The following is a 27,394-nucleotide window of genomic DNA, read 5'->3' on the forward strand; positions in this document are numbered from 1 at the left end:
ACACGATAAGACGTCCGTAGACGCAAAAATCGACCGCACTTCCTAGCTTTGACCGCACTAGCTATTCTGACTAATTAGAAAAGAACTTTTGTTAATCATCAAACTGAAACCTTTCTCACATTTTATCGGACTTACAAAAAACGCACGCGGGACTACTCAAAATACCACTATTACCACTTTCACGATCACGATCGAAATGAATAGTAGAAATTTGGAAATCCTCAGATAAAATAGTAGGCATTCAAATTCTTTTCACGGAAGTACGTTTTCTTTAGAAAACGACTCTTCAACGTTCGTGTCTTTCTAAAGGTTTAGTGGTATCATCCCGTTCTTTCGCGTGTCGGTTCAATCGCGCTTCCCTTCTTTTGCACGATTCGGCTTTGGTGAGACGGAAACAGTGGATAAGTTTTTTGAAAAGCGCTGAATTTTGAACGCGACGGAGATATTTGAATACAGGCGTCGGACTAAACGTGATTTCTGCAGTTTTGAACAGTGAGCGTAAGTGGCGTATGATGCGTAAAAATTGTAGAATGATGACCATGCTACAAGTGGTTCCGGAAAGTAAGCTTGGAGTCCAGTTCCACTCCTAAATCTTTGATATTCGTCACACGTTCCAGAATAGATCCATTAATCCTGTATGCAAATAAGATTGGAGTTTTGCTTCTGGTAAAAGAGATGATTGACCGCTATCGCCAAAATAAAGTGCCTAATTTCTTAATGATCCCATCTTTACTACCGAACCGATTTAGCAAATAAGCCATTCAATATGTTCCGCCAATATGTTAGCCACTCTGGTTTACGCTCGTTCAATACCGGCTTTCGCCTTTCTCCGCTCGTCGAACTTTCTCCAAGTTTCGCCCGAAATCTACTCCTCCACCCGCTGCGCATTTTGCCGAGGATTTCGTCACTGATCGTGATGAAGGCTCATTCCCCATTTTCAGCTAATGTAATAGTGGTCAATTTGGTTTTCTATTCAACCGTCGCGGGAAACAAAACTCTATAACTAGCTCCCCATTGTCGTAGTGGTGGGAAAACTATCATTAATTACTGATAGTTATCAGTAAGCAATAATATCACTAAGTATCAGTAAAGTTTCGCAGTTATTGATGCTTACTGATACAATTACGTCGTCCCGTTAGAAAAATCAGTTGGTTTAAAGTTAATGGTCGGTAGTTGTGTACGATAGATGAGAGTGACACAATATATCATCGTTGTCGTCAGCAGCCTAGAGACGGGGTGGTTCGTGCTGTTTCAAGCAGTCGTCTCGATCTTGGGCCATTCGTCGCAAGTTTCCCAGTCGTCTGAAAAGTCATAAATCACTTTCGACTGCGTCAAGCCATCTTGCATGTCGAGTCTTCGTGTTTCCGGTGCCGGTGGGGTTGTTGAAAAGAACTGTTGTCGTTGCTCTGTCGTCCGGCATCCTTACGACGTGCCCGGCCCACCGTAGCCTACCGAATTACGTCAGATGTAGATGGGAGTCTCTGGGATTCTCAAGCAGTGAAAGTATGTCGTGATTCATATACTTCTACCCTCGATGAAAATCATGCCTCTCGTTTCGATACTCGCTGGTCGGAAAACCGCCTCAAGAGTGACGTTGACCAGTATACTGGATAAACTGTCACCTTGTGCCAACCCTCGCCGAGTCTCGAAAGGACTCGAATGTGTCCCAGAGACGTGCGAAACGCATCACTCGTTCCAATGCAGCTCTGATTAGTCAGGTCAGTTTATTCGGAACAAACATCGGAAAACCGTTTTCGTGCATTATGTACCATAGCTGGTCTCGATGGACTGTATCGTATGTTGCTTTGAAATCAATAAAGATGTGATCCGAGGACACGATGTACCTCAACATTTCTGCAAGATCTGTCGGATGGAAAAAATCTGGTCGGTAATTGCGCGAGCCCCCATGAAGTCCACCTGATAAATTACAATAAATAATGCAGTTATTACAATTTCCTATTTTTTGCTACAATGCCGTGATGGGTAAAATTACTGATTTTTACTGATAGTTATCAGTAACGTACTGAAACTACTGATAGTTATCAGTAACGATTTTTAATGATAGTTCCCATCCCGATTGTCGCTTTTTTTCTCATGGCCGTCGTCGATGTCAGCAACGATAGCAAAAGAAATTCGTGAATGTAGGTGGAAGTGGATCGGTCACACCTTGAGGGATGGAGCGAACGAGATCTGCAGAAAAGCACTCGACTGGAATCCGCAAGGACAGCGTAGAAGAAGCAGCCCCAGAGTCTCATGGCGACGGAGCTTAGCCAACGACATCCAGACTATAGACGAGAACTTTTCAATGATAGGCTATCATGGCGACAGGTAAAAGCTATCGCGGGCAACCGTCAACAGTGGAGATCTCTGATTTCATCTACCGGACCGGCGGTTATGGACACATAATGCATAAAAATATGTGTCTCATGGCGCGTTTAAGGTCCGCGTTTTTTGAGCCAATCTTCGCGTTGAACTCGCCCAAGAATCTTTGAGTTTCCCGGTTCGGGATTCTCTCAACCATGCTGTTCAGCTGGTTGTAGAAGCTAACCTTCAGCAGCATCTGTTAGCCCATAGCACTGAATTGCTGTGAGGTTTCTAGCCCGTGTTCTAAATCTGGCAACGATTATTCTTTCGTTTAAAGCTTGCTTCATTTAGAAATGAAACAAACATTTGCTCATATTGTAACGCTCTTGGTAGACGGATTTGGCGCCCACGTGTCGGAAATTTTGTTAGCTTCACTTATGTATTTTTGACATTCCGTAAAACGACTGTATTTTGTAAACAAACAACATGGAAACCGAAAGAAGCAAAAAAATTGTGCACAGTTATTTGGAAAATCTATTGCGGTCTGCATCTAGGTTAGTTAAATAACTGAAATTGCCCAGAAATACCGTATGGCGCGTTATCAAACGGTATAAAAAAGCATTGAAGCCTCAAGCTAACAATCGGAGTGGAACTGTCGACCGGAAACTGCGTGGTAAGATTTTGAAGACCATCAAGAGGAATCCCAATCTGTCGGATCGTGATTTGGCCAGAAAATTCGGTGCTGCAAATATTTAACTGAATATTTAACTGAATTTGCTTTTATATTTAACTGAATGTAAGCAAATGTTTATGATCAAATCAAGAGTAATCATAGCTAGCTTAGTTATGAACTTAAATATAAAACAATAATGTCACTTTCAAAATGTTAGCACTGCCCAAACTTTGAGTCGATATTGTTTCTGGCAGCCATGTATATAATCCTATTGAGTGGGACAACGTTTCCCGTAAGGTCGAGGAACGCGAGAATAACGAGCGAAGTCATTCTGTGTGCTATTTTCGAGAACCAAGGATGTGTTTTGGATTCGGATACGACACCAATTGCCCCCAGTTCCACCCTTTTGAGAAATACTGGGCAATCATGAAGAGAAGACTCAAGGCAAAGGGAAAAGCTGTCAAAGACATCAATCAGATGAAGACCTAGCCAAAACGATGGACGAAGAAAGTGTGCGCCGCCTAATGAGCCATATTACAGGAAAATTCCTTCGAAACCGTAACGAATAATTATTTCCGTATTTTTTCTCAAAAGTACGAAGAAAATGCTACATTTATGTAAGAAAAAATCTTATTGAAAAAAGAATTCAATAAGAAATAACGGAAATACACGCAATTGTTTTTGTTCCAATACTATCTGAAACAAGCTTTATCTGTTCCCACTTAATCAGGGCCGCATGTGTCTCTGGGCTCAGTAGGAATCCAACTTCGCCTTCTCCTCGTTGACATACGAGCAGAGCAGTAGAGCAAGACTTGCCTGCATAATGTCTTGGGTTTTCCAATACCCGGCCAGTGGATCTCGCTCAGCCCCAGGATTTCAAGCTTCAGGTGGCTAGCTTCCCTTGCAAGTTCGTGTTCGTGTTTTCATGCTAAATGTCATTGCCAATGAGCCAGATCGATTTCTTCTACTTCTACTTTCTACTATTGTTGTTTTCAGGTACAGTAGGTTGTTCGTCTAAAGCAGTGATGGCCAAAGCGCGGCCCTTCGTGATAATTCGTGCGGCCCGCGGGCTAATTTGAGGGATGGACTAATGAATAATTTTTTTGATGACACAGGGGTCACTCGTGCATATTGTAGATCTGATTGCTCCGCAGTTTAAATCTTGTGGTGATTCCTAAAAATCGGCTTTTGCTGCCGCCTATTTTACATTTTGGTATGCGAGAGAATGGCCAGAGGTCCTTGCGGCCCGCGACTCATTGCGCGACCTGATTTGGCCCGCACCACGCTTATGCCTGGGCACCACTGGTCTAAAGCCTGTATCCCGCTGATGGGGCTGGCATCTTAGATGTTGACGGTTTCCTCTTCCTAAGGCTGCGTATCCCAGCCGGTACCACGTGGAGGTAGGGATAGGAGTTAGTGAACAAATTTACCTATGAAGACCAACAATTGTAAAGGGTCCAAGTCGAAAATGCAAACAAATCGAGTGAGGGTTCATTTTGCTATGCTAGTCCAGCAACAAATAACTCGAAATAAAAAGGTCATAACTAAAACAAGTGTAATGTATAATTAAAATCAAAGGATCAAGCTAATCATTTGATAGGTAATTACTTTTTTATATTCAACTTAAAAAAGATAACTAAAGAATGTCAATAACACATGCTGTTTTTCGCGCTAGGTAAACTTTCAGTCGGATCAGATCAATCAACATCAAACAATTCTACCCTGAAGATTGAGACCACATCCTTCCAAGTGGACAAATATGGGACTATTTGGCAATTTTTATTTCTCTTCAATTTACCGCTCAAGTGCGCGGCTCCATTTAGCACGATGTGACCACCACGGAACGTTAGATAATTCGATTAACGTAATATGCTCTGCACACGCGACGCCTCGCCGACCGCCCGGGCGAGAACATTCCGCGACGGTTTCGAGATCATTCATTCTAATTGAGAGTTCACACATTTCCATTTGCATAAGAATCATTTGATGACCCGACTGCGGTTTCTTTCTAAGTCAGAAACTTGATCTCTTTTTTATATACATTCAACTGATCCCATAAAACTGGGCCTGCCTTTTCAATGTGTTGGCAGAATCTGCCACATTGTCTGTTTGCATATATTCATACAGATTATTGCCATTTTTGTGCATGTGAATTTAGATTTTATTATCATTGTCCGCGACATCATACGATTCTTTATAGCTTGTATAATATACCGCCCTTATCTCGGCATTCCGGTTCATTTACGAACTGACACTGTTGCAAAATACTGTTTTGTCTAAAAGGCTATATTAATAATAATAATGTATTAAGTGAAAAAAGAAAACATCAGTTGACCTAAAATAATACAAAATTTGTTGCTGAATCTATCTGATTTGACTTTTTTACATAGTGCATTCACCCTGGGGAGATTCACGAGCTCATCTTTTCAACGCGTGAATCAACCAGAATCATACGATACGACGACCTGTCTTTATCAGTTAGCATCATTAGTAGATGGATTGCGACTAGTTTAAGCATGAATTGCAATAAAGCTTAAATCTGCGTTCAAGATTTCAAAACTATTACTGTTCGCATTATTGCGTTATGCATTGCTACTAACTAACTAGTAGTTTCCCAACCAGCCAAAGTGCATTCACTATCCAAAAGACCTTGAAAAAGAGTGATCATTTCAATATGGATATCGGTTACGTAAAATCAATTAGAACTAGTTGGCGTGAACGTTCCAGAACTCGGCCGGGCCGGCATAACACCACTAACGATTCCGGTTATAGAGCAGATAGTGTTTTCATCACCAGCATGACGTTGTCACATTTCGACACAGCCCCAACGCATGTTGTAGTGATAGATAAGTTCAAAGGCCTTAACATGCTTTGGAATGGTATGGAAAAGTATCAGCATGATCGATCTCTCCGGCCAATCACTTGCACCCTTGAAAGATCCCTTGCATAATTTCCAACCACAATGTCGAGTCTGATGTTGTATAATAGCCATGCGGTAGAAATTAACACACACAATAGTGATGGGATTGTTCCAGACATCATGACGACAGACAGGACCGACGGACGGTTGGTTAGCTAGCGCTTTGTTTGCCGACATCGCATACCTTTCGTGTTTCGTTAGTGCAAATCTTGAAATAGTTGGAAGCTGATGGGGGAATTGCTTGACGGAATTAAAACCTGTAACGGTGATCACTGATCAAGTTCTCGTTGAGCTTAACGTCTAGTAAAGCGCAGGCTTTTATTATATTTTTGGAAAAGTGTGGCGTGGTGTGTTGGCTCAACGCTTTTAATGGGCTGGACACGCCCTTCAAGCAGTTGGAAAATCAACTGATCACGGAACGGAGCAGACCTGTATAGTCGTCGACATGTGGGATTGGTGATTGTTGCTAGTATTTCAGCTATTTTTCGTCAGCAAAATGATCGTCGATGACGCTACAAAAATATTGTAAAAATAGCTGAAAGCGCTTCGAATTAGATTACTTGTTTCTGCTGAACTCTTCTTGGCTGAAAATTTGCTCTCTAATGTTACGTGAATTGTACAAACAAAGTGGAGACGCTTTCGCTTAATTAATTTCGAACACGAAAATATGACTTATATTTAATGAGATATTATACGACTACTGCAGAGAATTGACTGTGATATTAAATGCTTAATGAAAACTGATACACTATGCTTCCAGCGCATTGATCACCAGGGTGAAATTGACCAAACGTACAACTAAAACAAGCTTAAATTTTTGGAAACAATATGAAATTAAACCACATTATTTTCCGGCAGTCTCTCATTGCCGGAAAATTATATGAAGAAAGAGGAGCTAATAAGTATAGGGGGAGGAATAGGAACTGAACGATGCGCTAGCAGACGTTCAGTCCTTTTCCTCGTCTACCCGCAACCTGTCGACTCGTTGGAAATCGGGAAACAAAGAAACTGACGAAGTAGTAAACTAGAAAGTAAAATCAGATCCGGACCTTAATTGGAAGGTCCGGCTGAGAATGACGTTTCGTGAAAACATTATCTGACAAAAGCTCAGGAAACGAAAATAAAGAGCCTGCCGCTGGGACTCCTGCAAAGGAGGCACGGCAGCTAGTACCGGCTCAGTCTGACTCTGTGTCGGATAAAAGACCACGAGGATCGGAACTACCGAGCAGTGGAGAAAAGGCGATCCCCATAAACTAGAAGTGTGAGTAGGACAGCATGTGTTAAAGCAAACCACCCGTCCCGCACGTGGGAGACTGGTGAAGCTTCCAAGCATCATATGGAATCCACTACTGGTGTCCCTTACAGGAAGGCCGTAGGTCAGGTCAGATCAGAGTTGAGTTCCTCTATGAGGTTTACCCAGCATTGAATGGATCAGCTAAATTCAATACAGGATGCTCTATTAATAGCAATAGAACAGCAGCGAAAAGAGCAGGTTAAACTAAAACTTTTTAAATGGTCGTCTAACCCAAGATCTTAGCTAGTTCTTTCTGGTTAAGACCAGAAAACCGCAGACTGGTTAAAGATAAGGTGGATCCCAGCTTACTATTTATGGGGAGGAACAAGACTCGTTGCTCTGTATGCAAAAAATATTTCGCGTCCACAAATTCATTATGCTTTCTATCCAAAAAGCGCGATATTCGATGACAGGGACTCAGAAGTCTTATAGGCGAATTGTGTAACGATCAAATCCGAATGAAATACATACGGATTCTATGCGTCAGCTCACTAGTAAAAACTTCACCATAATCTTTCGTTTTGGCGAAACTCAACTGAGGACAGTAAATAATTCCGTCTCTTCCAAAAGCCTGCGAGCGGAAAATCTCAAAAAATGTAGAACACTAGAGTACTGCAGATAAACCTCCATCATGGGAAAGTAAAGCTTGTTTCAGATAGTATTGAAACAAAAGCAATTGCGTGTATTTCAGTTATTTATTATTGAACTCTAGATCTCTTCTTATACAAATGTAGCATTTTCTTCATACTTTAAAGAAAAAATAGGGATAAAATTATTCGTCACGGTTTTGAAGGAATTCTCGAACTTTACCTGTAACCCTGGCTGGCTTAAGCGGCGCAAACTTTTTTCGTCCATCGTTTTGGCTATCTTATTCCACCAGGTCTTCATCTGATTGATGTCTTTGACAACTTTTCCCTTTGCTTTGAGTCTCCTCTTAGTGATTTACCAGTATTTCTCAATAGGGCGGAACTGGGAGCAATTGGGTGGGTTAAGGTCTTTCGGAACAAACTGCACCCCTTTCTCTGCATACCATTCTTGAACGACTTTGCTGTAATGACAGCTTGCTAAATCCGGCCAAAACATCACGGGATGGCGGTGGGATCGAATGAAAGGTAAAATTCGTTGCTGGAGACACTCCTTTTAGTACATTTCCGACGTCATTGTCTTATTTGTAACGAAAACAGCTGCAAATACCCTGCCAAATCATAAATTTTTTGTTCTGCTAACTTTGTACTTCCAGCTTAAGGGACATCTTACTTTCGTCGTAACATTCCCAGGATTCCCACTCAAGAGGTTGCGGCTTTTGTCAAATAGTGCAGTGAAGTCAATGAAGACTTCAAGCCAAGTCTCACAGGTAGCATATTGAGAAGATATCCTAAAAACCCAACTGGGATCAGCATGCGCTTAAACTCGACTTGAAAAGCTTTACTACAAGAATTGTTAAAGGAAACGCTAGTCTCTGCATATAATAATAATAATTGTCCACTTAAAAGGGTTACTTCCACAAGTAATGTTGCCTAGTCGGGGGGGCTCCGTAGCCGCATGGTTATCGAGTCTGCTTTGACAAGCGAGTGGTCGTGGGTTCGAATCTTAGTAGAATCAAGCCATTCGATGTCAAGTGACTTTAGCGTGGGTTTATTGTCAGGCCCCTCCATTTACCCTTTCTTCATGCTGAATTCTATATTTACCCTCTGAAGTCTCTTGACAGTGCAAATGTCCCTCCTACAGTTAAGTGTACTGGTCAGAGGTACGAATGAGTCCTCGCCAGGGACGGCTATAATATGGGATAGTACTGGCAGCGAGGAATATATGGGTAAAGTAGATTAAGCTTGGAAGGAAGGGTAAACCCCAATACACACAGGCACGCATAAAATTTAATAAGCATATCGCTCATTCAATAGCGATTATAGCTAAAAGAAATGCAATGCAGGTCATACAGTGAACACCCGGTCGATATCACAATAGATCAACGATACTGGTCGCAGTGATGAGTCCATACATGGAAAAAAAATGTTCCCTAGTAGAACAAGAGGCCTGAGCGATTTTGCAAAACGACGCGTACTCTTCAATAGAACAATGATTACATGGAAATGGAAATGAACAAAAACAGACGATTAAAATGACGAGAAAAAACGCAAAAAAAGACGATGAAAAGAAGATGAGACGAGTATACGACAGAAAGACGATGAAAGAACAACTGACAACAAAAAAGACAATGAATGAATATCAAAAGAGTGACAAAAAGATAATAAAAACGGTGAAACGACGATAAAGCCGATGAAAAAATGAAGAAAAAGCGAAGAAAAGAAGACAAAAAGACAGCGAAAAGACGCCAAAATCGCGCTAAAAGAACAAAAAACCGCAAAAAACCGACAAAAATACCAAAAATAGAGTTTAAAAAAACGAAAATATGATGAATGGAGGCCAAAAAGATTGGATGATGACGAATACAAAGAAAAGACTACAAAGAGATAACATAAAAAGGGTAAAAAGGCGTCGAGAAGACAACAAAAGATGACGAAAACACGGCATAACCCCAACAGCAACCAGAAAACCACAAATGCCAGTAAAAAAATGTCAAAAGTAACCAAAACGCCACAAAAGACGATAAAAAATAATAGCAAATCGCTGAAAAGAGACAAATAGACGATGCAAAGACGCCAGGATGACAGATGTTAAAAAGCACGAAAAACGACTAATAAACGCTAAAAAGGCAACCATAAATGGCAAGAAGACAACATCAAAAGGGAACACAGTACGCATAACAAAAGAAGACAAGAAATTAAAGATAAATGACGGAAAAAAAGACGAAAGATCAAGACAGAAAGTCGAGAGTAAACGTCCTTGAATAATTTAAATCAAATCCCAGATGCCGAGAGTGAGACCTAGGAACACTTGAGATCTGTCGCAAAGACTGTAACGATGTTACAAAATAACTAAAGTAACAAACCCTATAGTCCGATCCCACACACAACCTTCTCCAAAAGACTTTACACTTTACATCTGGTATCCCCGAAAAATGGTTAGAGTACCGCGACAGTAAACAAACCCTGGTAATGCCCATCGGATGGAACCTGGCGAAACTAGCCGAAGCTGAATCGTCGGTTCCGTCGTAAAGTTCTGTGCTTGACAGGCAAATGAGCCATTTTCCGGACAACCACTAAAGAGTTCACACGAACAAACAGTTAAGAGAAGTACGAAAAATAAAGATAACCAGTGTAAAGTAAAAAAAAGCAGAAAAGTACAGATAGAAGTGAAAAATTGTAGAAGCACGGTTAGGAAATAATAGAGACGCTAGTGTGAAGCTAGAGTGATAGTGACACGGAACAGTAAATGTACAGCATCCTCCTTCAAACGGGGTTCTACCCTTAGGGCCGTCAGTCGGCCTCACTACGTGTCGACCATGAGTGCGTGTTCCGTTTCTCCGAGCAACAAGCCAATCATGATTTCCTGTAGACGGTTTCAAGAACCGCTAAAATCAGCATTGCCTGTGCCTCGAAACATCGAAAACACTTCGTCGAGGATGAGCAGCATGCCGTAAGAAAAACCCCAAAACTAACCCTTAGAATAAGGAACTTATGTAAAACCAGGGCATCTAAACGAAACTAAACTAAAGAGAGTGCGTTAAGCACAGTCGCTCCTCCCTGAAGTAATACCGATAAGGTGGTGCCAAGGGGGATGGAGGCTGGAGACTCCAGTAGGGTTTTAGTGGGTCTGGATCCTCACGCCCCAGTAGGGGGTAGGGATACCAAACCCCACTCCCTGAGTTGTCTTCTCAGGTGTCTGATAACAGATTTCCCTACTCGTTAAAAAAAAATATTGAAACTAGGAAAACCGTGTGAAGGCTGGAGGTTGAACAAAAAAAACTTATAATACCAAAAAATACTGAAATCAAACAAAACAAATACCAGGGTCAACTGTCATCGAACACACTGAATTTCGTAACGATATTTCTGTATATAATATATTACCATTATTGAAGCAATCACGATTGCTATACTATGTGGAATCGTGAAACTATCGTTCTCTTGTCCATCGTCTATCGTTTTTTTTTTTGTTTTTATTTCGACTCGAGCCCCTGTTGTTTCTCTACTAACTCCTCCTACTGCTGTAGTTTGCCACGTATTCGATTCTAGGTCAATTTCTTTCCTATATAGCCTCCACACATTATTAATGAACGTTCAAAGCAAAATCGAGACGCATCTTTTTTTGTTGTTTTGCGTTCGTGAATTTTGCTCGATCTCAGTTTGCGGTAGTTAAACGTAGTTTTGTTACTAGGACATAAGTATCGATTGAAACTTTCTTTTGTTTTAGTGTTTAATTTCGATTTCGGGAGTTTATTGGTCTCCGATATCTCTCTGTTTCTTTTCTTTCTTTTTTTTTCTTTGTGTTTTGTTTGCCATTAACTAGCGGTATCAAATGTAATAAATTGATTACAATTTACTCTTTGTAACATTCTTATGGTATTCGAATTGTATTTGGTTGGTAATAATATATTTTTCTAAGAATCAAACATGTTTTTTGTGAGTATTTTTGGGATTACAAGATGCACATCAAAACGTTTTTATTATTCTAAACAGGTTTGCATAAATCTAGGTTCAATTTACTTCTCATCCTGGATATAAGAGAAAATTTGGAGAAAATCAACGTTGAAATTAAATGCAAAGATGAAGCGTTTAGCTTAGTTTTTAGCATTCCGTAGACTACACTGGTACCTACCATGTAAATGAAGAATTTGCTTAGGATTAAAGATAGGTGCTTATTTAAAGGTGAAGTTCTAAGTTTATGTTGTTATCAAAACCTTTCAAATATGTACAGCTACTAATGCAAGATGGTGCCTCGGACAAAAGTCTTTACCAGTTTTGCCGCTTTTTTATGTAAAGTATTGTATTTATTTTATGAATGTGTAACAAATCAGATTAAAATTCGTTGAAAATGTTCTAGGGTGTAGACTCATGCTGGATATAAAGTGCTATTTTGCCCATTTTTTGTACGTGGAATTGGCGATAAATTGTTCCGAAGAATGCTTGTGTGAAAGAGTGAGAAAAACTGTTAAATTCGTAAAAAGTGTAACAACGGGGTTTGATTTCCGTTTTTATTTTTATTTGTTTTTTTGTTTATAAAGGTCTTGCCAATACGGTTGAGAGAAAAAGTTTCACGCTTTACGTAATTCACTTGCGAATGCAATTCTACATATGTAAGTCATCTGTTCTTCCGCATAGATCAATTTGATTATTGGTTTTGTAAATATAAGTACCATTTTCTTATTTCTTCATATATTCATATAAAAAATGATTTGATAAAAACCATTACTTCAATAAAAACAAACTACAGTAAACCACAAGACTATTTGCAATCACATTATTCTCATATTTTACTCATCCATCGGTCTGCCGATTGAGATTCCTTTTTATGTGTGTTTTTTTTTTGTTTTTTATTTTAATAATTTCTAAATTTGTTAATTTATATTAATGTTAATTCATAGTATTTTTTTATTGATTTTATAAGATCCCTAGCTGAGATGTGACTGACAATATGTAAAAACGAACGCTTGCAGAAATATTTCAAGCGATGAAGGAAACATTTCACATCAAGCTTTTCTTTCGCATGCAAAGCTTTGCTAACCGTATACAGACAGTCGCCCACTATAAATGCATCTCTCTATTTTCAACGCAAATTGTATAAGTATTTAAGAATACTAAAAATAGAGCCACTGAAGGTATCGTATCCCATCGTATTGTTGTAGTTTCATGTTAGCAGAATATTTATACCTACCTAATTGGAATAAAACATTAAAAATTGTTGGATTTAAATTTGCAGCACATGCCTACATTTTTCAACAAGCGATGAAGATGAAAATGCCATGTGATTGTGGAGTATTATAAGCACATTAGTGGTTGTTATTGAATAGTAAGTAGTAGAATAATGTATAAAGTTTCCTGTTTTGTGAACAAATGATATTCAGTCTGATTGTTTATTAGTGAAAATTTACCATCTGTTACATACTTGTAACGATAAAAAAGGATTGATTAGTTCAAGGGCACTATAATTCGACCTACAAAACCAACGCATGACCAACAAATTGCAATATATCGTCCAAATAGTGAATAGTGGAATAGTAGAATAGTGGAAAATGATGTATTTTCAGTTGGCATTTAAAAGGAATTAAGTGTACGATGTATATTTTTTACTCATTTTCTCGTTTCAATTCAATTGGGCTAATTTTCGACCCCTTCTAATATTCGACCCAAGTACAAAGTAATGTATTTTCAAAGTTGAGGGTCGTTTAAATTGATGAATTTTAACTATTTCGATTACCCTTCTCCTTTGAAGGAAAAGATGGAAAATGTTTGTAATGCAATCCTGGGAAACGCCTAAAATCATACAATTACTTTCGGATCTGGCTACTTTCCACTTCCATGGCTTTTGAGCGATGGGTCGAAAATTGAAACAAGCGGATTTGAAAGCATACAGTAGGCTGTTTCGACCGGTCGAAATCTAGAACACAACCAGTTTCGCGTTTCAATTTTCGTACCTTTCTAAACGTCTTTAATAACAGCATAAAAACAAATATGCACAGGGTCGAAAACTAGATTCCTTATCCTAATATAAAAAATATTGCCGAAATTTGTCTTGTAGATACAAAATAAGCGAAAGGCAACGTCACATCTCAGCTGCTAGTTTACTTCGCTTTATGACGGACTCATCAACAACGGCCCCGCCCGCCAGTTTCGGTTTCTGCTGCTATTCTAAAGCTACGCGTCAACTCAACTCAATCATTCTTCTGCAATAGCACATTTAAAACCATTTGAACTACAATATCTTCGAAAGATAACAAGACAAAAAAATCGAGAAAAGGCTGTCGTACAAATTTTAGCTAGCGTACATCCAATAGAATGATTTTACTATATAGACATGACTCTCTTTCTATTTAGTTAGCATCTTCGTGCTGAGTTGATGTTGTTTTTGTTGTTGTTCTTGTTGTTGCTGTCTTTTTTTCTAATTGTTGTGTTGTTTTTCTTTTTCCTCAATAAATGTTAACGTTCGTTTTCATTGCAATGAAGCTACCAAAAAGGATCGCAAATTATGTTTTCTGTCTACTAAACCGTTCCGAAAAGAACTTATGCGCTGTGGAAGCAAGTAGATTGATAAAACTTCCCGAATAAAGAGCTACAAATATGGTTCTGTTTAGTGAATAAAAAACTTTTTTGGTAAACTGGATTGTTCTGTGTGCAGGTATTAGCCAAATGATTTGACTTTACTTATGCTGTCGGTCGGCTTAACAATTGGTGGAGCAGCCTTTCGCTGCTCGTTCAAAGATTTGATTTGTGCATTATTTTACTACTGGAACTAACGGGAAAAAAGACATATTCTAATAAGATATATGTATATATAGTTATTATCCTTAGAGTTCTAGGGGGTAAATAATGATTTCAATATTAATATTTAGAGGAAAGTCTTAGAATATACTCAACAGCAAGGAAGAGGAGAAAATATGTAATAACACTTTTTTTTATAGAGGATGATATCGTCCGATGGAAATGCTGATGGCTCTACTGATGGTTTTGAACGCACAAATGGCGTTTTACGTCTATCAGTTCTTATGTTGTATCTTCTGTGTCACTATTTCAAAATTTGGCTGTCGTTTGTTTTATTTTTTTGTTTTCTTCAGAAGGCGGTGTAGAATATCGTAAACAATATGGTACTTATTCTACGATAAACGATCAACGATTACAAGTTTTCGTACACGATAGGCCTTCAAGTTCAAGCAGCAACAATCTAACTAATGTCAGTATTAATATGTAAATGCTAAGCTAACATTTAATGGAGTTATGCTGCACAGTAGAGAGTGAAGTAGAGAAAATAATCACATAAATACATGAAGTCTGAGAAAAGTATTGCTCATTAGGGTTCACTGGACAACGTATAAGGAAGAGCTGTAGCCTCTGTGACGACCATAGCGGAGTGTGTGTTATGTATATTTCCAACTTTCCTACCAGGAACTGTTATACATAGTGTCACTTTGAACTTCTAAACTAAAAAGCCCTCAATGATACAGGAATTAGTACCATATGCAGTGATTACGGGTCAAATTTTGTCCACGACTGTGTGGAACTTACTGTCACTGTCCAATTGCTTTGTAATTTTTAGGCAAGCAACAACACTGATGATAAGTTTAGGCCATTATCACCACTAGGCTGTGGTATATGGTTATTTCGTTGTTGTAAAATTCCTTTTTTCGATCAAAAATTTTGTTTTCTTGTTCGCCAAGTCTCAATCTTTTGGTAATGAAAATTTTCTTTATGACCACGGTGAACCGGTCAAAAGTTTTTCGGCTATAAAACTCAAAAACAAATAATTACACTATCGTAAAGTTTTTATCACTAAAAGATTAGAAATTGGCTATCAAGAAAAATTTTTTAAACATTTTTCGTGAGGTAGAACATAGTTTTACCGGACTTTTGTTTGGAGTTTTTCATCGTGCAAAACATTGTGGCAAGCATTTTCCACAAAGCTCATTCATTGAAAGCTTTCACCCCCTGCTCCTTATTTGGTATTCAAATCTTTTTCTTGAGAGATTTTTACATGAAATATCCCGTAAGATACTAAGAGATGGGGAGATGAGAAATGCGGACCTTTAATTTGTATGAAATTGCAACTATTTCCGAGTGTGGCACTGTTCTTGATCTTGATTCAAGATGATTTTCATATTGGTAAGGATGAATCTCACAACGTTCGCAGCCTAGCTGCTAGAAACCGAACGAGTCGCAGATGGCGAAGCTTAAACGACCTCTAGATATCAAGAATCGCTTTGCGAATACACTAAATAAACTCCACACGGTACAGTGTGGAGCGTTTAAAGAACTGTAAGTGCAGTGTCTCGTCAGCGAAACGGCAGCTCACGTTGCGAGGCTAACTATCGCAACGCTAGTGGAAAATAACCTAGAGTACGAGAAATAAAGAAGACAGCACTATCGGAACAGTCGCTAACTTGATCTAGCCCAGGTAACCAATAAGCTTTAACATTAGCAGTAAATCAACCGTTTATTGGTATTTACTGCATGTTGCTGTATATTATTTTTTTAACTGTATAACTACTTTAGATCGGCACCCAAAATTCTATTCCAATTTTTTTGTCAGTAATCAGCTGTAAAAAAGCATTATTAACAGTATAAGAGAATTAGCAGTAAAGTAGCTGTATATTATGCTAAAGTAGCTTTTATGTAACATTTAACAATAGTTCAATACTTATTGGCTTACATGTAAATTGCTTTAATACTTATTGGTTACCGAGGAGGTGATGAATGAAAGATAACGATTGAAGACTCGGTATTCGGAACTGGACATCGCTAAGCAACTCGGGTTGTACCGGATTTACGGATTAGCTTGAAAACCGGTAGCGTAGCGTTGTACAAACATGACCGGAGAGATGTAAAGTGATCATTTGTGTGAAGTGTGCGTATTGAGGACATAAGGTTGCTGCTACAACTGCTGCATCTTCATAATGATCGGTACATGATATAGGCACTCTTCCGAGGACTAGTAGCCAGATGTACTTTTCCCTGTAAGGCTATCCAAAAAGTGACGAGAAAATCTTCTGATTTATGAACGGCAAATCAAACGGGGTTTCTCGGAAAAAAGGGTCAACTGTATATCAGCATGACAGAACTGTGACCCTTGATGACTGCGAAACTCCCAAGTCACTGCACTGTGGTCCCAATGGACAAAAAGTGGAATTTTTGTTCCAAACATCTATTGTCTTCAATTTAGCAATATAGTGTCTTTTAAACATTTGTTTATATGAATACCCCCATAATCTGATAGTATCAAAAGTCATTTATGGCTGACTATGGTAAAAATAAAAATAAAACTAACTTTTTTGTATTAGGAGATAGAGACACAGTTTCTTCGGCAAAGCTGTAGAATATGTAAAAACCAGCAACTTCGCTAAAGTAACCTAAATTTGTAACTCCATAGAGTACAGAGTTATAGAGCATTTTGTTTGAATGCTCCTTAAAAATTATTTTTCCATCCTTAACTTTTGTTAATTGCATTTTACAAAAATACATTGATTTTAACAATTATCGAATTCTGTAGACTCCAACTCTCTAGAACCTTTCCTTACAAAGTTATTGCATATTCAAGTTTTAGTTATCCTGCAGTTCACGAGCCTATAATAAAACAAAACTAGGTATTAGACTACCTACTCCTTTCCCTTTTAGTGAGTAAAACATTCGAAAGAGCGTGGGTGGTAGCCCCACCTGCCAGTTCACAATATTTTTGGTCTATATCGAAATTTTCATGATAGCCAATTAATCATACATTAATCGCGCTTCCTCTTCCTCCCAAAATAGTTTACGTCATAACCGCATATAAAGTAATATACGAGTAAATAAACAGAGAGAAACTCTTACTAATCTATCTATTTACATAAGTGGCTTATGTCTGTCGCCAAAACGAGGGGCGCGTATGTATTTTCGTGGTAATAATCGCCCACATTAAGGTGAAATTAGTCGTCATCGATTCTGCCAATTCCAAAAGCAGTTTTTTTTGTTTAAAACGAAAATTCTGCCCATGAAAATATATTCGCTATGTTCAGATTGGCAAGATGAATGCAGTATTTACATTTTCATGAACAGAATCCCGCTTTTGGGCCCAAAAACTGCTTCCGAAATTGGGCTCTCCGACGAAAAGTTAATGACTGCTAGTTTCCCGTTACGCAAAGACTCAAACCAATCATACCAGATTACTTTCAAGACGAGCAAAAGTAATGTAGTTGCACCTCATAGAGTTACATAGTGTTAGCGTACCTGCAATTTGCTCTCAATGGATCATTGAAAAAGCTAAAAAATTACACAGATGGCTCCAGCATAGACATGTTCTGTCAAACACTCTCGACGAACGTCGACACATATGCTTGACTTACTACTCGACTTGACTGCTCTACTTAACTGCACGATTGAACTGCTCGACTGGACTGTTCGATTCGACTGCTCGACTGGACAGCATGATTTGTCTGCTCGACTAGACTGCTCTATTCAACTGTTTGATTCGTCGCTCGACTCAACTTCTCGATTCAACTGCTTGATTCCACTGCTCGACTGGACTACTCAACTCAACTGCTCGACTCGACTGCTCGAATGAACTGCCTGACACAACTACTCGATTGGACTATTCGAATCGGCTGCTCGACTCAATTGCTCAACCTGATTACTCGATTCAACTGCTCGAATAAACCGTTCGACTGGACTACTCGACTCAACTGCTCGAATAAACCGTTCGACTGGACTACTCGACTGCTCGAATGAACTGCTCGACTCGACCGATAGAATGAACTTCTCGATTTGACTGCTCGAATGAACTGCTCGACTCGACTACTCGAATGAACTGCTCGACTCAACTGTTCAACTCATCTGCTTGACCCGGCTGCTTGACTAAACCATTCGCTTTGACTGCTCGACTCAAGTGCTCGACTAGACTACTCGTTTCAACTGCTCGACTAGTAGTCCAGTCTTAAGTCCTGTCCAGACTTAATTACTCGAATAAACTGCTCGACTGAACTGCTCGATTTAACTTCCCGACTTGACTGCTCGACTCGACCACTCGATTCAACTGCTCGACTCAACTGCTTGTCCGGACTGCTTGACTGAACAGCTTGATTTAACTGCTCGACTAGACTGCTCGATTTGACTGCTCGACTTGACTGTTCGACTCGACTGCTCGGCCCAACTGCTTGACTCGATTGCTTGATTCGACTGCTAGACTCGCCTGCTCAACTCGATTGCTTGTCGCGATATTATATGGTCGGTGTTAAATCAGACCGAACCAAGTCGCAAAATTTTCAAAAATGAGTTAATGATAGCAAACGATCAAGAATTTTCTAAGCAGTATTTTACTCTAATCAGACTAGGGTAAAGAACTAGTTTTAAGCAGTCTAAGCGAGTCACTGATTGTTTTACCTTATTACAAGCGATGGGTTGACTAAGTGGGGGATATCAGCAAACCAATCTTCTTGCTATCTTTAGTTCTTCAAGCTGTTACCATTGGAAGACACTATTGTTGAGCTAAACTTTTGATTTTTCGCTTTAAAAGTTGGAGCGGCGGAACTAATTTTGAACAGACCGAACCCATTTTCACCCGCAAGGTGCTTTTTTAAGCAATCCTGAAATCTGAATTTTTTTACGTCCCCTTAAAAAATCCCTCCCTTCAGTAAGTTCGCGTTCCTATCCGCGACCTACTAATCGGCATCTGATGCGTAATCGGCATAGCGTATCGGCATAGATGCGTAAAATGCCATCTGTCTAAATTGTTTATCGGGGCATACACTCACCGCACCGTTCGGCAAACGGTATTCGTCGTCTCTTTTCTTCTCTGGTGTTCTTATGGGAAACTGCGAGTTTGACGTCTCACTCGCTGTTCATAAGGATGGTGGGAGAACAAAAGAGGTAAACATATAGCAGTACAAACGATCCGACTCAGAACAGTGTTGTCAAAGCAAATAACATTGAAACACATCGTTGCTTTATTAAATCACTGAGAAAATCTTCGAAAATTATTGAAAAAGCTGTCTTTTGTGTTGTTTTTAATAAAGAAAAATTAATTATGAACATACATTTCTCTTGAAAGTATTGAATCACGTTTTCACCATAGGAGGTTTCAGTTAATTTCAAACTTAAAATTCTTATTTCCAGAACCGAAACAGTGTCTTGGCAACACGATAGTTCATCAGTTGTGCTGCAGCTGCTGCTACGAAGTAATTTGCGGTTTCGTCACCAACGAGAATGACATTTGCTGAGGATCGCTTATGATGGAGTGAGAGGGGAGCAAAGAGTGGAGGAGAGGATCCGGGAGTTTGGAATTTGATGTTGTTGATATTACTCCTACTGCAACAGCCTCAGCGAGGGCCTCAGCTAATGTCAAAAAATCTTTATATGTGTGCGTGGTGAAATACTTCACTGGTGAACAGGTTCCGTCAATTCAGAATTTGTTTTCAGTTTTGTTAGAAAATAATAAAACTTTCGGCTAGTGACAAAGCCTTAGATAATAGAAAAAAAGCGCGAATAATATGGTATGTGACAATTGAGTGCTTGACTTTTAGAGTGGTTGTAATCAGTGCTGAAAAATGTGATGGATTCGTTAGTAGCGAGGTGGCAATAGCCTTCAGCAGCTGAAAAATGTTTTGGACAACAATTTTTAATTCATCATATTTCTTGTCGGAAACCCAATAAATTGTGTTTGTGTGAATCAAATGTATGGTTAAGTGATTTGTGAAGATGATCCTATCAAAAGATTTTGAAAATATGAATAAAAAAGTGCATTTTCGGCTCATTTATGTTCAACTGATTAAAATAGGTGACACTGCTTAACTCGTTCCTTACCCTACATAAATGTTGCAAACAGCCAGAAGTTTTTATTCAGTTAGATAAAATCCAATATAACCATAAAAATTATTTGTTTCAGTTTCCGGCTATGACTCTTTTATGTACTACATCTTAGAGCTATATTATGCAATATAAGAACTCAAAGAACTAATACAAAGATTAAACATCTTCGCAAACACTGGCCAATGGAATGTACCCGCAATTTTCGAAATTCTGAACAGACATTTATATTTTCCGGATCGTAAGACTCGGGCCCAACTACGGCATTATAATGGGTTGTTTTCAAAATTTACGAGAAGGATAAACCACCGCAAGTGTCCCATCTACAAAAAACGCGGCAAGCTGGAATGCCACTACTATTGCGCCTACAAATCTTCTCAATCCGACAAATTTTGTATAAATGTCGTGGGTACAATTTCATCGTCTTGAAGGCAGCGTACGACAAAGTCGATCCAGAACAGTTTTGGCCATGTTTTGGAGTACTCTCGGATCCTTTTACTTGACTTTTCTAAAAAATGCAGAAAGGAGGCAGAGAAATTAGATTCTCGCAGCAACCCACAACTTCCAGTTCTCTGTGCAACTATTAGATTAGATTAGCTACAATAAAAGTCCGCTGGACTTCGAACAATGGAGTCTTTTGTTTGAGCCGACACGACATTTTTCGGACCGAGTGAAACAATGTGCTCACTGACCTTGAGAAATGAAAAACAGATCAACGCTCATTGTAGACAGAACAACGCAGCCAATATTCTGCACTATTCGAAAAGATGACTTCCTTGCCTCGTTTAGACATGTTGGAATGCCGTTTTTTACGCAGCAATAATAGCGTCTGCCGATTTACCTCTTGTAATATGCAAGAGCTACGTTCAAAAACAGCATAAATAATAAGGGTCGTACCTTGCTTCCTTATGAAGCTAATCATTCATCATTTTTATCTCAATTCAAAATAACAAATAGTCTGCAACAAATCTTCTATTGCATTATGCCCATAGACACTTTCACTTAGAAACTGTTAAATATGTTTAAAAAAATCAAAATTCAAGGCAGAATAAATGAACTAAGATTCGACAGAAATCTCAAAATAAATCCTTTATGATTTCCGCAAGAAAATTCTCCGCTACTCTGCAGGATCTTTACAACTATATAGCACCTGTTTGATGGGCTCTTGAAAGCTCTTAATTATACAGCATCTTCCCCAAAAATTAAGCAACAATCCGCCACCGTCAATTTAAAAAAAAAACCTTATTTTCGGCAGTTTCATTGCTCTTCACCTAGTTCCCATCAATTTATAGTTGACACTGAAAACTGTCCATATTCCTGCGAGCCTGCAGTTCGATTACACTTGGAGCCGCAAAAAGGTGTGCCCACACCACATCACATGCACCATCAAAATGATCAGCTGAGGTGGCACCGAACAAAACGCACCACCATAAGCGCACCAATAGCAGCATCAGCTGACTACGAAACTATCTATTTGACAGTCTAATGATGACCATATTTTTCGGTCATTACTTCTTTATTGTATTACACCTCACGCAACGCCGAGTACCTACAGTTCGGCTCAGTCCATCATTATCATTCCAGTCCAGTCTGAACCAGACTAGAAGTTCCCAAAACAATAATTACGCACGCACTATGACAACATGAAGCTGCTGTACGCACGAAGAGCTCCGACTGGGTCCAATTAGTAAGCTTCGCACACGTCATGCTTACATTATGATGAATTATTCAGCAGAGGTAAACAAAGGAACAAACACACGAGCGCAACGTGGTGACAACGAGTATAGCAGTTCCTGTTGATAGCGATTTTCCGGGAAATACACCGCAACATACACACACACACTGTCCATCGGCTATGGTTTGTCAGAATTGTTCAAAAATTGGCTGATTTGAATTAGTTAACTAATATCACATTGTAGTAGTTTTGTTCGAATTACTGCTTGTAGCCATCCATTTGTCTTTTATTTAATACTAGTCTACGCATAAAAGGAAAGCGCCCTGATAACGATCCTTGTCTTTTACAGTTCAGCTAAATATCGATAAAGAATGATTTGCTAGTGTAAGTTGGTATATTTTTGTTACCTTAACAGGATAAGATTTGTGCATTAAAGTTTGGAAATGTGAATCTTTGTTCTGTCGTTTAAACGAAACAAAAAATATAATAAACAGAAACTAGTCCATTCGATTGTGTTTTCTGGGATGTTAAATGCAATACCTGCTTTGCTGATCTTCTTCGGTTGTAGAGTGTTTCGAATATAATTAATAATCAATTTTAACCTTTTAACGTTCTCCGATAGACTGTGATGACTTTCCTTTTCCTACTGTACAAAGTACCCATAGCACTAAAACATACGTTCAAGTCTGGTTTCACATTTCCTTTGCTTTGTTTCTGGACGCACTTACATTGAAATAGTATATATTTTGTTTCATACAATTTTTAATCGATTTGTTGTGTTTCTTTTCTTTTTTTCGTAAATCTGTTTAACTATGAATTGGTTGATTTACACTATTTTCCACTAGCAAAATGTACGACCGTTCGTTCCACCAACCTGCACCACGGCGTTCTCCTTCGACTATTTCTTTTTTTTTTGCTTTTCATCTGGTGGAAATAATTATGCTTGTCACACGCCAAAACATGGAAAGTATCACGTCGTTCATAATTAAAACACATTTCGCATGTTTCTGGTCAGGACAGCGGCCATCACCTCTGCTTATTGTTTTAAACTCCCACCTCTTTAACATACACCGGCAGGTCCACGGTCCAATTCGTTAAGCGTAATTTAGTTTTGAGTTTTTGTAATATTCCGGTCGGGAGGTTTATAAAACTGTTGCACAAAATGTAGTAAATCGTACACGCTGCCAGGTCCCTTTCCCGGCTTCATGCAGATAAAATCGTCGAGGCTGTGTGTGTTATCTAAGCCGGGGAGAATGAACGAATTAGAAGTCATCGAAATTAAAAACAAACATTGAATTTATCTGATGGTGTTTCCAATGCACGGCACTGTTTCCAATACTCACTGTTGGTCTGAATGGGAGGATACGATGGCGGGGGTTTAATCCAGGAACCGTCCGGTCTACGCATGTGTCTTCTGTCTGACGAAAATTCCGCCAGGTACTTCTCGGCAGGTATCACTCTGAAAAATCTAGACCAAACATTTAAGATAAATTCGTACCAAAGCATAATCGCATTTCCAAACAGTCAAACTCGTACCTGTGGTGCTCGGGTGTCACTGCATAATCCGAACGGAACGTTTCCGTGACGTACTTGTGGAAATAGGTCGGAAAAGGCAGGGTGGTGTCCAGGTCGAACACTAAACATCGGTTGGGCGACGGGTTGTGCATGAAGAATACGTGGTAATCCCATATCACCAGCTTTTCATCACCGCGACCCGCTTTCTGTCGCCACAGCGGTACCGTTCTCCGCTCGTTTGACACGAATACGGCGTAGCATTTCGGCAGCTCCGACGGATGTGTCTTTTTCACCTGCTCGCACAGCTTCCATACGTTTTCCTCACTGGTGGTGGCGAAAATTGTATAATAGAGAACAGAGGGAGAGAGAAAAAAAATCACTTTAGACCGTCGTACCGGAAGCTGCTAATTGCAAATTGATTAATTCATCGGATAAGCTTTGTTCTCTCTTGCCATGTATTTTTCATCATTGGCAAAATCCCTCTGACGGATAGGAAAGTGGCCTTGAGCGAATGTGATTAGGACTAAAGAGCGCTTCTTAGATCTAGCGAAGAAGCTTTAGCAGAAAAACCGAAAGATCATTCGGAAAAGATTTTTTTTTGCAATTTGAAACTTTGAGCATAAGATAATCAGATATCACAAAATCGATGTTTAACCAGTTTTCTGCTCACAACTGAGCACATTTTCATTCTAGCTGAAGAACTTCAACAAGACAGCAGACATTTTAAAAGTTAGCTGTTATCATTTTGGAAGGCATATTTTAACGATTTTATTTTTTCAAAAAAAGGGCCAACGCAAACCGGTGAAGTATATTCATAATATAGAATAGGACGTTATAGAAATTCTATTTTGATGTTTTTGTCTCGAAAACTACATCGTGGTGCAGTTTTTATGCCAAGGTAAGCCAACTAAGCTAAGCCTTAATTCAAGTAGAATAAAATAGTTGGTGTACCTTAGGAGTTTCCCTCGTCTCAGCTATCATATCTATAATTCCTAGTAGGTAAACTGATTCAGATTCTGCTCTGATAAATTAATGATAAGCAAATAATACAGCTTCTCTGCTGCAGATTATTTTCACTTAGTTTTAACGTGATGTTGAAAAAAGAACATTTGTCTCGAGCAGAAAATTCTCTGCCACTGCCTAAGGGTAACTGCCTCATTTGGCGCAAAGTCACGAGCCTTTCCTGCGAATAGTTTGCAAAGGAATTTGATGCGATAATCATATTTTTTTGCACTTTGAATGATAAGTTTCTCCATCTTTAATAGTGAATATTTTTTACCTTTCTGTTTTACCCTTTTCATATTTTGCTTTTCTTTCCATTGCCAAACAAGGCTTTTCTAAAGTGTTTATTCTGGACGACAAACTACTACATATCGTAACTTTTAAACAATTTTTTGTTTTTATGTTTAATATGAAATCTTTAGCATTTAGACCACTTGAAAATGAGCAATTTCATAACTCAACAGTCCTTCAACAGTCGAATCGATCGAATCGATCGAATCGATCGGTATCGAATCGATACCGAGGCGTGCCACGTACAATTCGCAAAATGATATTAAACGACGATCTACACGATTCTTCTCTGTTATCAACCAGATAGGGGTATTAGGGGCATAATGAGCACTCTAACTTGTTGGCTGATTTAAGCACCCAAAATGACTGAATTTTTAAAGGGTCGTCATTGCAAAACATACATTCACTAACGATAATTAAAGGCATATGGTTGACAAATTGAAAAATAATTGATTTGATGACGAAAATTGCAATTTAAACTTATGCTTCAAAAACTAAAAATCGGTCAGTGTGTGGGGCAAAATGAGCACCCCCTGGGGCATAATGAGCACCCTTATAAACACATGCTTGAAGGGTGTATATAAGTACAACAACCAAACACATACACACACACTCACACACATGCATATACACATACATACACACATACATACACATATACACATACACATACACACCCATACATACACAAACATAAAACGTGTCACGTGCTTGAAGCCAATTGAGCCGCGGAGGTTGCCTCTGGAGCACACAAAGAATGTTTCGGATGACGCTAAGGCTAGCTGTATTTTAGTGTTGAAGACATATGCTTTTCCGTTTCCCTCTGCCAGCTAGTATACGAGGATTCTGATTTCACGGGTAGTAATACCGTAGCGTCGAACCTCCATTTACAAAATATGGACCACCAGTTCTTGTTCTGCAGCGGGAGTGAAAACAGACAGTTTTGAAGGAATCAATTTGGTCTACCTCTTGCCCCGAGATTGCCCTTTCGTATGGCCTCACATACCGAGCTAACGCCTGCCGCAGAATGCCGTGGAACTTGGCGACTTATTTTGTGGATATTCCGTCTCGCCTTATAGTGGTCAAGGTCGCTTGCAAGACCTTTTTTAACCAATTATGTCTTCTGGATTCTCTTGGCATATTCATACCATCACTGTAAACAAGCATAGACGCGATAAACAAAGAAACTGACAGGTTAGTTAATGCGACACAGTGCTCGTTTCACCCCACCTAAGGGTGCCCATTTCGCCCCCAGTCAAGTAGTTTAAGTAAAAATGGGTTTTTCCACTAATTATAGTATAAAATCAAAACTTCAATGAAGGTGAAATTTGAGATACAATGCATACATTATGTTGCAGTGTGCACTTGATAGATTAAGATATTTAAATGATCGTAAAAGCTTATTTGGTAGTGCACCAAAATTATAATTTTTTCAGCGTCTGAGAACCTAGTTAAATTTTTTAATATAACTCCGTGTTTTAAAAGTAGAGATCACTCATTTTTTGATAAATTGATACTATAGTACCTACAGCAGTGTTTCGCATGCCATATGATGTTACAAAATGCGTACTTTCGTAGAAAAGAGGGGTGCCCATTTCGCCCCGTGTGCTCATTATGCCCCTAATCCCCCTACGTTGCGTCACACTGTTGTCGTCGTCATCGTGGCTCGTACTGTTTTAAGCAACCGTCTCCATTTAATTATATTTTGGGGCGCAAGTCGCTAATTTCTCAGGCACCTCAGAAACCTCGCAAGTTCGCTTCGCCCTCTATTCCTGGTGCCGTCTACTTTCGCCAAATGTCCAAAATTTCGAAATTTCTCCAAGCAGGGCTTGTAGCTAGGGATTAATACGCCTCTGACAACCTCCACTTTCAGTTTGTACTCTATCGAATAACGTCCGCTCAAACACGGCCAAGACATGTATGACCTTCTTGAGCAGCGTAACTGCTTCAAGTCCATAAAGAACTATCAGTCTAATGGGAGATTTGTACATTGTCAGCCTCGTACGGCGGCGTATGCATCTTGATCGTTGCGTTTTGCGAAGGCAAAAGTAGGGTCCGATTAACTGCTTGAGTGCCCCGCTGAATCTGCTTACTAGTGTTGTTGTTTGCGGTCACCAGCGATCGCAAATACACGAACTCTTCAACCACTTCTCAGTCAGTCGCCGACAGTATTTACCCCCCATAAAAGATGGGTGTTTGAATCTCTTCCTTTCATTGGTCTTCGACTTTTGCCTTTGCCACTGCAAAGTTCGTAGCCATGATATAAAAGTCATCTGCGAAACCTAGGAGTTGGCTATAGCTGTTTTTAATGAGAATCGTGCAGGATAAGCCGTCATCT

At 39.3% G+C, this 27,394-nt stretch overlaps 1 protein-coding gene across 1 annotated transcript in view; it reads right to left on the reverse strand.

The window, feature by feature from the left end:
- Positions 1-22,531: 22,531 nt before the first annotated feature.
- LOC128735061 (protein N-terminal glutamine amidohydrolase) overlaps positions 22,532-27,394 on the reverse strand; it is a 61,630-nt gene continuing 56,767 nt past the window's right edge. Inside the window, exons 2-4 of the mRNA XM_053829537.1 lie at positions 23,785-24,087; positions 23,592-23,716; positions 22,532-23,487 (exon numbers count right to left, since the gene is read on the reverse strand). Of these exons, the coding sequence (XP_053685512.1) occupies positions 23,354-23,487; positions 23,592-23,716; positions 23,785-24,087 (562 nt within the window). The 3' untranslated portion in view covers positions 22,532-23,353. The remainder of the gene's footprint in view (positions 23,488-23,591; positions 23,717-23,784; positions 24,088-27,394) is intronic.

Source organism: Sabethes cyaneus, chromosome 2, assembly GCF_943734655.1.
Source record: "Sabethes cyaneus chromosome 2, idSabCyanKW18_F2, whole genome shotgun sequence".
Taxonomy (NCBI): Eukaryota; Metazoa; Arthropoda; class Insecta; order Diptera; family Culicidae; genus Sabethes; species Sabethes cyaneus.